General features: G+C 41.1%; 1 protein-coding gene and 1 long non-coding RNA gene across 6 annotated transcripts in view; one reads left to right on the forward strand and one right to left on the reverse strand.

The window, feature by feature from the left end:
- The window catches only part of piezo1 (piezo type mechanosensitive ion channel component 1 (Er blood group)), a 416,932-nt gene that overhangs the window by 280,167 nt on the left and 124,162 nt on the right, over nucleotides 1-12,603 (reverse strand). For all 4 annotated transcript variants that reach the window (XM_070898185.1, XM_070898186.1, XM_070898184.1 and 1 more), the window contains exon 2: nucleotides 4,771-4,866. In XM_070898185.1, coding sequence (XP_070754286.1) covers nucleotides 4,771-4,866 — 96 coding nt within the window. The remainder of the gene's footprint in view (nucleotides 1-4,770; nucleotides 4,867-12,603) is intronic.
- LOC139278919 (uncharacterized) overlaps nucleotides 1-12,603 on the forward strand; it is a 53,495-nt gene that overhangs the window by 23,959 nt on the left and 16,933 nt on the right. For both annotated transcript variants that reach the window (XR_011596379.1, XR_011596380.1), the window contains exons 3-4: nucleotides 9,585-9,794; nucleotides 12,222-12,333. This is a non-coding gene — a long non-coding RNA (uncharacterized lncRNA). The remainder of the gene's footprint in view (nucleotides 1-9,584; nucleotides 9,795-12,221; nucleotides 12,334-12,603) is intronic.

Consider the following 12,603-nt stretch of genomic DNA (forward strand, 5'->3'; position numbering starts at 1 on the left):
AGTATATCCTTTCGCAAATATGGAAACCAAAACTGCACACAGTATTCCAGGTGTGGCCTCACCAATACCTTATAAAGCTGTCGCAAGACGTCCCTGCTTTTGTACCCCATCCCATTTGCAATAAAGGCCAATACCTGCTGTACCTGCATACTATCCTTTTGTGTTTCATGCACAAGTACCCCCAGGTCCCGCTGTACAGCGGCACTTTGCAATCTTTTTCCATTTAAATAATAACTTGCTCTTTGATTTTCTTCTGCCAAAGTGCATGAACTCACACTTTGTGGCAGTGCGGTCAGCTGCCAGAGTTGCAAGGCAACAAATTATTGGAGAGAGATTGTCTTAAACAATCCTTCCCCTCCTCAGTGCACCAACAGACCTTGCTCCCACCTGACCCAGTCCTTACACCAACCACCTGACCCAGTCCTTACACCAACCACCTGACCCAGTCCTTACACCAACCATCTGAATGGCCTCAAACACTAGTACCTCACAGGTGTTCCCCTTACATAACTAAGAATGAAGATTTGCACCAATCCAAAAAGAAAACATTTTACTTCACATTTTGTACATTCTGGATTTAACAAATTTTCGTTATCACACTGAACTGAAATCACCTGGGTGCGTTCCCTGAAGGGCCAGGCCTCTCTGCTCATTTACCTATTCTAATGGTCTCTGGTGGTTCCCATGGCCCTGGAGCCGGGGAGGTGGAAGGCTGCTGAACATCCACCGACAGCACTGGTGATGGGGAGGAAGCTAAGCCAATACCCAGTGAGATGGAAAGGAAAAGATGTCAGGCTTAAGCTGTCACCTCAAACCTCATCATTAAGGAGTAATACAAAAGCAAAATACTGCAGATGCTGAAATCTGAAATAAAAACAGAAAATGCTGGAAATCTCAGTGGTCAGGCAGCATCTGTGGAGAGAAAAACAGAGTTAACGTTACGAGTCGATGAAGGGTCATCGAACTGAAACGTTAACTCTGTTTTTCTCTCTACAGATGCTGCCTGACCCAGTGAGATTTCCAGCATTTTCTGTTTTTATTTCATTAAGGAGTAATGCTTGTAACCAAGGGATCAAAAAAAAAAAGAGGGAAAAAATAATTTACAAATAAAAATCTTAAATATGCAGTGGACCAGAGTTAAAAACCATCCCAAACTGGTAGGATAAAAATATTACCATTATGCCAGCTGTAATGCTTTAAATATAATGGCCCAAGCATTCCTGTAACCGGTCACGAATGGCGCCCACTGTTAGTTAGACTTGCCCTTGGCGTTTAATCTCCATGATATTTGGCACTGCAAGTTGCTGGAAGTGCAAGATGGAAATCACGCGGCGCCCTATACGGGGCACCTGTAATCTGAGTGAACAGGAAAAGCAACTATGTATCTCCTTCACCAATCAGATTGAGTGTGAGGTAATGCATTTGGGGAGGGGTAACAAGGCAATGGAATACACAATAAATGGGAGGATACTGAGAGATGTGGAGCAACTGAGGGACCTTGGAGTATATGTCCACAGATTCTTAAAGGTAGCAGGACAGGTCGATAAGTTAGTTAAAAGGGCATACTGAATGCTTTCCTTTATTAGCTGAGGCATAGAATACAAGAGCAGGGAAGTTATGCTAGAACTGTATGCAACACTAGTTAGACCACAGATTGAGTCCTGTGTACAGTTCTGCTCACCACATTACAGGAAAGGTGTGATTGCACTAGAGAGGGTGCAGAGGAGATTTATGAGGATGTTGCCAGGACTAGAAAACTTTAGCTATGAGGAAAGATTTAGATAGGCTGGGATTGTTTTCCTTGGAACAGAAGAGGCTGAGGGGAGATTTAACTGAGGTGTATAAAATTATGAGGGGCCTAGATAGAGTGGATATGAAGGACCTATTTCCTTTAGCAGAGGGATCAATAACCAGGGGGCATAGATTTAAAATAGTTGGTAGAAGGATTAGAGGGAAGATGAGGAAACATTTCAGAGAGTGGTGGGGGTCTGGAACTCACTGCCTGAAAGGGTGGTGAAGGCAGAAACCCTCACCACATTTAAAAAGTACTTCGATATGGACTTGAAGTGCCGTAACCTAGAGGGCTACGGACCAAGAGCTGGAAGGTGGAATTAGGCTGTGTAGCTTTTTTTCGATCGGCACAGACACCATGTCCTAATTTTTCTATGATTCTTCTATGATTCTATGAAGGATTGTGAAATGAACAGCGCAAGGTCTGAACAAGGAATATTAACTTATAATGGTGAAATCAATGTCAAATCAGGTACAGAAAGTGAAATAGAAGAAAAGAAAGATTGGATTTAAGTTTTTTTTGAAAGAAATCTCCAACAATTCAAACCTGAAGCAATGAGACTCTACGTTTTTAATAGTGAATTTTCAGTGCCAGAGGGATTGATTGGCGGTAATTAACATTTATCACACCGTTGGAAGGATACTTAGTCTTGTAGTGACTTGACTTAATTTTCTGTGCAAATTTACTTTGTATCTACAGTGCAAGTATAGCAACTTTACACCACTCATGCATTTCAATGGCGAGGCAGACAGTGAGATGCCGTCTTCACGAAGCTAATGGCAGAGCAGCGCATCTCTGGTAGCAACTTCCTGATTTTCGCGTTTAGTCGGGTATCTTCCCTTGCCTGAAGTTGTTGTGGCATTTGCACATAAATAATAGCGAGCGCCATTAGCCTCGCTGTTATTTTGGGAGCAATTTTGGACCAATGGGTTTAGCAAATCGCAACTCAGTACCTGGTGGGCATGATGATCACAGCACAGTATATTTATAATTCAGCACAAATTTGCGTGAGAGTCATCACATTAAAAGAGGTCCTAAAGATGGCTAAGTTCAGGAATGTGAAAATTCATACTGTAACACATGGGGACAGAGAGATTGAGATTAAGACATGTTTCTGGGCAAGTATACTCTGCAGAACCATGTACTATAATTAATCTTATATTGCTTACTGCTAACATTGGATGTCAAAGTTGAGAAAGTGTTCTATTCAGCAGCACAAAGATGAGAAAGTAGGTGTTTTGTTGTTGTGGATGTGCTGGAATTTGACAATACAGCTCGCAGACGGGTATTGCAGTTGGCACTTCAGCACTACCACAAGATTTATAATTTAAAAAAAAATGTAAGCTTACACAGCCTTCTGCAATTTATCGGTGCCTTGTCAGAATTTTCATTGTACAAATTAGATGGAAGGAATTCTTCTACAACAGTCTCTTTATGTTGGCACAGATCCAGAAACTTTGACATGCCTGTCTATTGTGCCATTAAGTACCAATAATTATTCAGTGAGATTCACTGTTGTAGGCACCTCAAATTGCTGGAGAAATACCACCAACGATGTCTCTGCAAGATCCTGCAAATCCACTGGGAGAACAGACACACCAACGTTAGCGTCCTCGATCAGGCCACCATCCCCAGCATCGAACCACTGACCACACTCAACCAGCTCTGTTGGGCGGGCCACATTGTTCGCATGCCTGACACAAGACTCCAAAAGCAAGCACTCTACACGGAACTCCGACACGGCAAGCGAGCCGCAGGTGGGCAAAGGAAATGTTTCAAGGTCACCCTCAAAGCCTCCTTGATAAAATGCCACATCCCCACCGATACCTGGGAGTCCCTGGCCAAAGGCCCGAAGTGGAGGAAGAGCATCCATCAGTATTATCAGGAGGGCGCTGAGCACCTCGAGTCTCATCACCGAGAGCATGCAGAAAACAAGCGCAGGCAGCGGAAGGAGCGTGCGGCAAACCTGTCCCACGCACCCCTTCCTTCAACAACTGTCTGTCCCACCTGTAAGAACTTGCTTTCACTCTAAAAGCAAGTCTTCCTCGATTTCGAGGGACCGCCTATGATGATGATACATAAATCAAGTCTATGACAGTGGATATATTAATTACAACTGAAATGAGCATATGACTTGATAAGCCAAACAAAGGATTTGAAACATGCAATAGCCCCAGTAAATCACTGAACGTCAAGGAGTCACTGCACTGCATGTATTAATATCAACTTATTCATAGAATCAAAGAAATTTAGAAACTCATTCATGCTCCTTTAATGTATTTGCTGTGTCAGTGGGCTAAACATGATACAAGCAAATATTTAAATTGAAAAAAAATGATGGCTTTTGTATTTATATATTAATTTCTGTCTGGATCCTATGCAGCCACTGCAATATCATGTCCAACTTAGAAACATTCCATAACTGCAACAATAAGATCTTAATTGTTTCCTTCATTATGTACCTGAATTAATTAAACTCATATTACAAGAATATTGGATGGACTTCTTTTTATTTGAGACTTCAATAATTGTGCAAACCTGCCATGTGTTATTACTAGGCACATTTATGCTACCGTGAAATATTTCAAACTAGTTTGAATCTTTGATGCCAGGACCAAAACATCATCCAAACCGCAAACAACTTGAACTCCACAATCCTAAAAATAAACAGCGCTGGTAATAGATTGAGCTTAAGTAAATAGTTTATTCATTTAAAATGTAGTTTTACTGCTTCTGCAATTCATCTGCCACCAAAATGACAGATAAACACATCATCAAATGTAGTTGGTAGAATCTCCTATTATTTACTTCCAGTAAATGAGAACTCAATTTTGCTCTTCTCAGAACAGCCCATGCTTCATCGTATAAGCATTTAAACATTGGTTTAATAAGCCACTTAACTGATCCTGGAGTTCTTAGTAATGAGATATAAATATACACCTTTATAGAAAAAAAACCCAAAAACTATCAGAGCTTACCTCGCACAGTGTGTTCACTGGGGCCAAAGAATAGTGGAAGCAGCAACAGATACAATAGGTAAATCAAAGACAAGGCGTTGTATCGAAAGAGGCAGGCTGCAAAGGGAAAATAAAGACAGATTTTAGATCTTGGACGAAAGTATTTTAGCATATCCTCAGTTCTACATGTCACCCAATTGAATAGGCTTTGCAAATAAAATATGATTCCTGACTTTGTTAAATTATTGGCCCTAAATATAGTAGTCATAAAGGTTGAAAGATTACAGGCACTGAAGGCAGCAACACTTTGGTATTCCTATTATGGGATTGCCTTCTAGTGTTGCTGCCCGCTTCTGTGGACTACAGAGTTGTCACAAACAAGCATTAGTTCAACTATTTGGTTTGTCTAGTAAGCAATTAATAAAATAGACTGACACATGTGGTCTTCTCACTTCATTTCCTATTTTTTGGCTTGCATCAAGGCTGTCACAGGCTATGATATCAAGTAATTTCATGCACAAATAATTGCCTTGAAAATCAGGCAGCCATCAATAATAACCAAACTAAAAACAGCTCCTTCTTATCGTAAAACAGTCATGGAGCAAAAGGATACTAATGTTAATTATGTAATGTTGCTGGACCCAAGGATATCAGAATTTTATTAAAAGCAGAATGGTCACATGCATTTTTCAAGAACAATAAATTAGCTTGTATGAAGAATTCAACTTTGCATTATTGCTCTGGTACATAGTTCAAAAGCAATAACTGTTATAGGAATGAAGAAAATAAGTAGATTTTTTTCTTGTCCTATTTATAAAAGGAAAGGGGGAAAATCATTACACACAACCTAACCCAAGAACCAGGATGAAATCATATAAAAAATGTTGCTGCAGTTCCACTTTGCTCACTTCGAAGCCTGTTTCTCCTCAAAATTAACATATTTTTTGCATGCATCAAAACAATTTAATGCTGAGAAAGCATTATTTTGATCTGAATTCAAATATCTCTCCATTTATGAACAAGTTCTATCCATGACAGATTTTCCCCCAAAAAATATCTTATTCTCTTTTTTTTTTTTAAATCCATATTTTTGTCTTGGAACAATATTGTAAGAAGCTGAGATGCTGGTATGATTCTGGGAGTATGACTACATCAGGTTGTTGCTAAACTAGTCTGTGCTCTCCCAATCTTGGCACCAGTCCCCAGATGTTAGTGAGGAGAACTTTGCAGGGTCGATTAGATTAGGTGGGCCGAGGTCACAGTCAAGTTGTCCATCCGGTTTTATTCTTCGTTCTTGTTTAGCAGTTCAATACAACTGAGTGGCTGGAGGAGGTTAGAGAGATAGGGAAGGGCCATGGAGGGATTTGAAAGCAAGGATGAGAATTTTAAAATGAAGCCATGGTGTCAATATAGGGCAGGAAGCACAGGGGTAATGTGTGAACAGGACTTAGTGTGAGTTAGGATACAGGCAGCAGAGTTTTGGATGAGCTCAAGTTTATGGAGGGTGCAAGATGGGAGGGTGGCTAGGAGAGCATTAAAATAATTGAGTATACTAGTAACAAATGCATGAATGATGGTTTCAGCAGCAGATGAACTGAGGCAGGGGCAGAGAGGGGCAATGTTACAGAGGTGCAAGTCGGTGATGGAGTGGATATGGAGCCAGCAGGTCATGTCGGGATCAAATAGGCCACCAAGGTTGCGAGCAGTCTGGTTCAGCCTCAGTCAGTGGTTAGGGAGAGGGATGGACTCGGTAACTAGGGAACGGAGTTTGTGGTGGAGAGGTCTGCCCAATATTTAGTCAGAGGAAATTTCTGCTCATCCAGTACTGGATTCCAGACAAGCAGCGTGACAAATCAGAGGCAGTGGAGAGGTCGAGAGAGGTGGTGGTGAGGTAGAGTTAGATGTCATCAGTGTACCTGTGGAACCTGACATTTTGTTTTCGGAAGATGTCATCGAGGGGCAGCATATAGCTGAGAAATAGGAGGGGGGCAAGGATAGATCCTTGGGGGACACCAGAGATAACAGCAGAATGATTTATAAAAAATACAGAAACATGGAAAACTATAGATCATGTTCCTGCTCATTTACATACATTACATTAGTTTGAATAAAAAGTTAACCACCTGTAATAATTACAATGAAATAGAGGACCGGGTTCCTCAAGAAGCTGGAAGAAAGGCACATTTTCCTACTGCTCACTAGCCAGTTCTCTGCTACACTGGTTGCTGAATCATTTCTATTTAGGCACTCTATAACTATTCCCTTGAGGAATACATTTTTCAAATTATCAACTTACTTTACCTTTTTGGGAAATCACAACATCTATCATTTTGCTATCCTTGTAAATCAACATTAAAATATGTAGCTTTATAACTTCTGTAATTGCAGGTATATTATTCATATATTTAGAATGAAAATGAATTTTCAAATATCAGATTTTCATATTTACAGTGCCAAGTACCATTGTTTACAGTAACTTAAAATAACCTCTTCTATGCCGATAGTGATGAACACTCATATTTTTGCAAAAGACAAGGCGTTTGCAACCATCTTCAGCCAGGTGCAGAATGAATGATCCATATTGACTTCCTCCTGAGGTCCCCATCATCACATAAGTCTTCAGCTAATTCAGTCACTCCATGTGATATCAAGAAACAGCTGAGCATACTGGATACATCCCGGCTGTCGTGCTGAAGACTTGTGCTCCAGAACTAGCCATGCCTCTAGCTAAGCTGTTCCAGTACAGCTACAACACTGGCATCTACCCAACAATGTGAAAAACTGCCCGGGTATGTCCTGTCCACAAAAAGCAGGACAAATTGAATCTGACCAATTACCGCCCCATCAGTCTACTCTCAATCATCAGCAAAGTGATGGAAGGTTTTGTTGACAGTACTATCAAACGGCACTTAACTCATCAATGCTCAGTGTGGGTTCCATCAGGACCACTTGGCTTCACACCTCATTACAGTCTTGGTCCAAACATGGACAAAAGAACTGAATTCCAGAGGTGAGACACGAGTGACTGCCCTGGACATCAACATAACATTTGACCAAGTGTGGCATCAAAGAGCCCTCATGAAAATGAAGTCCATGGGAATCAGGGGGACAACGCTCCACTGGCTAGACATACCTACCACAAAGGAGGATGGTTGTGGTTGTAGGAGGTCAATCATCTCAGCCCCAGGACATCGCTGAGGGAGTTCCTCAGGGCAGTGTCCTAGACACAACCATCTTCAGCTACTACATCAATGACCTTCCCTCTATCATAAGGCCAGAACTGGGGACTTTCACTGATGATTGCAGTGTTCTGTCCCATTCGCAACTCCTCAGATAATGAAGCAGTCCATGCTCACATGCAGCAAGACCTAGATGACATTCAGGCTTGGTCTGATAAGTGGCAAGTAACATTCTTGCCACACAAGTGCCAGGCAATGACTGCCTTCAATAAGTGAGAGTCTAACTACCTTTGACAATCAATGGCATTACCATTGCTGAAAACTCCATCAACATCCTGTGGTCAACATTGACCAGAAACTTACCTGGCCAGCCACATAAATACTGTGGCAACAAGAGCGGGTCAGAGGCTGTGTAGTCTGCGGCAAGTGTCTTAATTACTGACTCCGCAAAACCTTTCCACCATCTACAAGGCACAAGTCAGGAGTGTGATGGAATACTCTCCACTTGCCTGGATGAGTGCAGTTCCAACAACACACAAAAGCAGCCCGCTCGATTGGCACCCCATCCACCACCTTAAACATTCATTCCCTCCAGTACTGGCGGACCATGGCTTGAGTGTGTACCATCTACAAGATGCAGTGTAGCAACTTGCCAAGGCTTCTTCGACAGCACCTCCCAAACCCACGACCTCCACCACCTAGAAAGCCAAGGGCAGCAAGCGCATGGGAACACCATCACCTGCAAGTTCCCCTCCAAGTTACACACCATCCTGACTTGGAAATATATCGCCGTTCCTTCATCGTCGCTGGGTCAATATTCTGGAATTCCCTCCCTAAAAGCACTGTCGGAGTACCTTCACCATTCAAGGCAGCAGCTCACCACCACTTTTCTCAAGGGCAATGAATGCTGCCCTCGTCAGCGAAACCCACAAGCCAGGAACAAATAATAATTAAAAAAAATGTAACCAGCAGATAATCCCTACTAGATGGGAAAGATGTGAAAGCACACACGCACATAATAAGCCAACAGTGGCATAAATCACAACACTGTTCAATGACACTCACTAATCGAAGAACATAACTGCACTTTTATTAGTGCAGTACTGCCAAAACATGTGATAACAAAATGGTATACAATAATGAAACAATGTTGTGTGATACATAACAGGCAGGCAGCCACTTGACAGACTCTTGACTACGTTGTTCATCAATTTTACACTATTTGGAGAGATATGAAGGTGCCAGGCAATGCAAATACTTCTTGGAATATAAATGAGGTGAAGGCTGTTTGGGGATTCCAACTTTGCACAAATCTCTTCCTTCAGGTGTTTGGGATCCCAGCTCTACAAAATGCACTGCCACTTCAAGTTCTGAAGTCTTACATATTTTAAACACAGGATTGTTTTGTACTGCATCATGCATATGTATCTTCAATATCAAAGCTACATTTAGCAGTTAAATGCTTGGGCATCTTGCCCTTTGTACCGTTGACAAAACAAGGAGTACGCCCACAGCCCGTGAATGAATAAAGGATATGAACTATCTCATAATTACATTATATTTATTTTTAGCATGATGCATTCAGAGATTATACTGGGTGTTGTTTCTAAAACAGTAACTCTGCTGTTTTTTTAAATAATGTTTTCCATATTTTAGGGGTCCCTGCCATCCAATGTCACATACTACTCCCTGACTGAGAACAATCAGGTAACCTGGTTGTGGTCCCTGCAAAAGCTGCTCTTCGCCAAGCTGAAAGGACACAAGTAAAATTTACCCGAGTTGTTCTGCTACTGATCATCCATCCCTTACCCAAAGGAGTGCCTTACATGCCCTCTCATGGGCAGTCCTGATGACATCTGGAACTTGGTGAGAAAATTGCAAGCCCAAATTTGCATTTTTTAATGACATAGTTTGTTGGTAGACCAAAGCATTATGCCACCAAGTTGCCTATGATGAAACAGTATGTTTCATGAATAGGATTAATGACTACGATATACAGAATCATCAAGTGTGACTCATTAAGTATGATCATTATTATTTTAGTTTTAAAATGTCATCACACTGAGACAAGGTGGTCCAGGTTTAACCTTTAGTTTGCAATGATTCAGCTGAGACACTGATGAGATGCTGCAACTGACCTCAGAATCCAAGCTTAGAGAGGGGGAAAGAGTTTACTTAGGCTCTGGTTCCTTAATGCTATCCGGCAACCCTTGCTAGCATGTGGATATTGGGCAAGGAAAGATGAGATTTGGATGTGAGGCCTCTGCAATTGAATAGTTAGTTGATATTTAGTCTAGGCTCACACATAGAAAATAACCACATTGATGAGGTGCCAGATCATTAATGTGCCTGTAGAACATTATTGCAACACAAGTCCAATGGGAATGCCTTCTAACCGAGATGTTTGAAAGAAGTGAAGGACCTACAGAGGGATACTAGGCAGCCCAGGCTCTACGAGAAGTACTCGGTGCCGACCTATTGGTTCCCACATCTGCACATAGAAATGCACATGGTTTATTACCATTAGGTAAACTACAAGTACTTTCCTCTAAACTATTTATATATATATTGTATACTTCAGGGACCCTTAGCAACATAACTATGGGCCTGAATTTCCAAGAGGGTTGTCCTGATCTTGCATCATTACTCCAGGAGCTCTACCGATCTCCTGCTGAAGTTTCAGTGGTATATTGGGGCAACCCCTCAGAAATTCAGGGCTTATATCTTCTGCTGAATTACCTGTATCCCATAACTATCAGTGATAAAATGCTATGTAGGAAGATATCTGTACAATTACTGCTGACAGTTACCCCATGCATCACAACCACAGATGAGAAACATCCTGGGGCAGATCTTTATATATAGTACACCTCCTGCCATAACATCATGAACTCCCTGCCTAACTGCACTGAGGGAGTTCCTTCACCACAAAGACTGCAGTGGTTCAAGAAGGCGACGAACCATCACCTTTTCAAGGGCAATTAGGGATAGGTAATAAATGCTGGCTTCACTAGTGACGCCCACAGAACAAATTTTTTTTTAAGTTCCATTCAAGTGGTATCATGAATGGGGATGGCAGGCATTCTTCAGTCATGTCAACATGTGCAAAATCAACATCCGTCTCAGATTCGCCAGGCCAAAACCACTGAATCAGCACGCTTGAGCTGTGAAACTCAAGTGCTGAATTTCCTCTAAACTCATACATTATTAAGTTTTGTCACTGCATGTCCCAAACCTAAATGAGACATTTCTTGTTTTGCAGTTTATATAGGAACTGTGTGGTTGATTAAAACAGCTGATCATGTGGAAAACATGTTTTAGCACATCCCAAAGAAACAGTGTTGCAGATCAAAAAAGTTCAGATTTTTCACACAGAAAAAATATATTCAGGCGAGTGAAACAAAAGGATCCAATCAAAACGGGCACCTAGATTCTGAATATTAATGCAGAACCAGAGCAGAATGTTGAAGATACTTTTTAAATGCATCTCATCCAGAGCTTTGGTGCTTTTTAATATTTCTACATAAATCAGGTACATCAATGTGTTTTAATAAGAAAACTGGCAGAAAAAAGCAATGCCCCAGAATTAAAGGGTCTTTCATATAGACCAGGAAGGAAGATGGAAAATTCCCCTCTGCCCTTTTGGCTGCAGCAGGCAGGCTGCCATAAATGACAAAATGAATCAGGAAGCATAGCTTCCAGAGTGCAGTTTTTTTTTCTCCTCATGGAAAATATGAGTGAATAGTAAGGCATTCCTTTGTTTGGTGCACACTTTCCTCTCTCCCGCTCTGCAACTAAAATTAATTCCATCCACATGTTATATCCCTTTTCAATTAATGCGAAAGTTCAAGAAATAATGCCGTACCTAGGAATCTTTAATTGCTCAGTACATCAATTGTTAATTAGGCTATAAAATAGCAATGACCATACAAATTCTTAAGTAGCTATTTGGAAAAGTTGTTAATTCAACATTGAAAATGCTCACAAACACCTACTAAAGACACCACAACACTTCAAAAGGTAATGTTTAAGGCTAAAGCTCATTTCATCAGATTTGAAAACTGGAAATCTATGAAGATTTCCAATTCGTTATAAGTTACGAAATATGTAGAAAAAAGTGAAAATGATCCTTGAGTTTTTGAATGCTGCCCATATGAATTAGACTTTAGTCAAACCAGTAACTACAAAGGGTCTTTCAGTTGTAGAGAAATAATGAAGTATTGCAAATTGTTGTGCCTTGCAGATAACCTTTCATTTATTTAATTTGTTTTTTTTATCCCAAATATATTGCAGACCTGAAAAGTATGCAACTGGTCAGCTACTGCAGACACTCTATACCCAATAGCCACCCAATCTAGATCCTACTAAAGACGGGAACTGACGGAAACGAGGCCGTTTGGGTCAGGTACTGTTTTACACTTCACTCGATTTCAGGCTCCATGGAAGTGAATGGAACATAAAATTAGGCAGAGTCTAAAAAGGAATGAATGACACCCCCAACAACCCCCCCACCCCCTTCTCCCCTCCCTTCACCAAACCCCTTGTTCTCGCTGGGCACGTCACATTAACATCAGGGCTATAGATTCACAGACTAATTTGCACACACACTTTTCTACAGTCTTACCTCTTTTTGGAGGATTTATTTGGAGGAGTTAGTTGCAAGGAAATAGGAACC

The sequence above is a fragment of the Pristiophorus japonicus genome, chromosome 13 (assembly GCF_044704955.1).
Source record: "Pristiophorus japonicus isolate sPriJap1 chromosome 13, sPriJap1.hap1, whole genome shotgun sequence".
Lineage (NCBI taxonomy): Eukaryota > Metazoa > Chordata > Chondrichthyes > Pristiophoridae > Pristiophorus > Pristiophorus japonicus.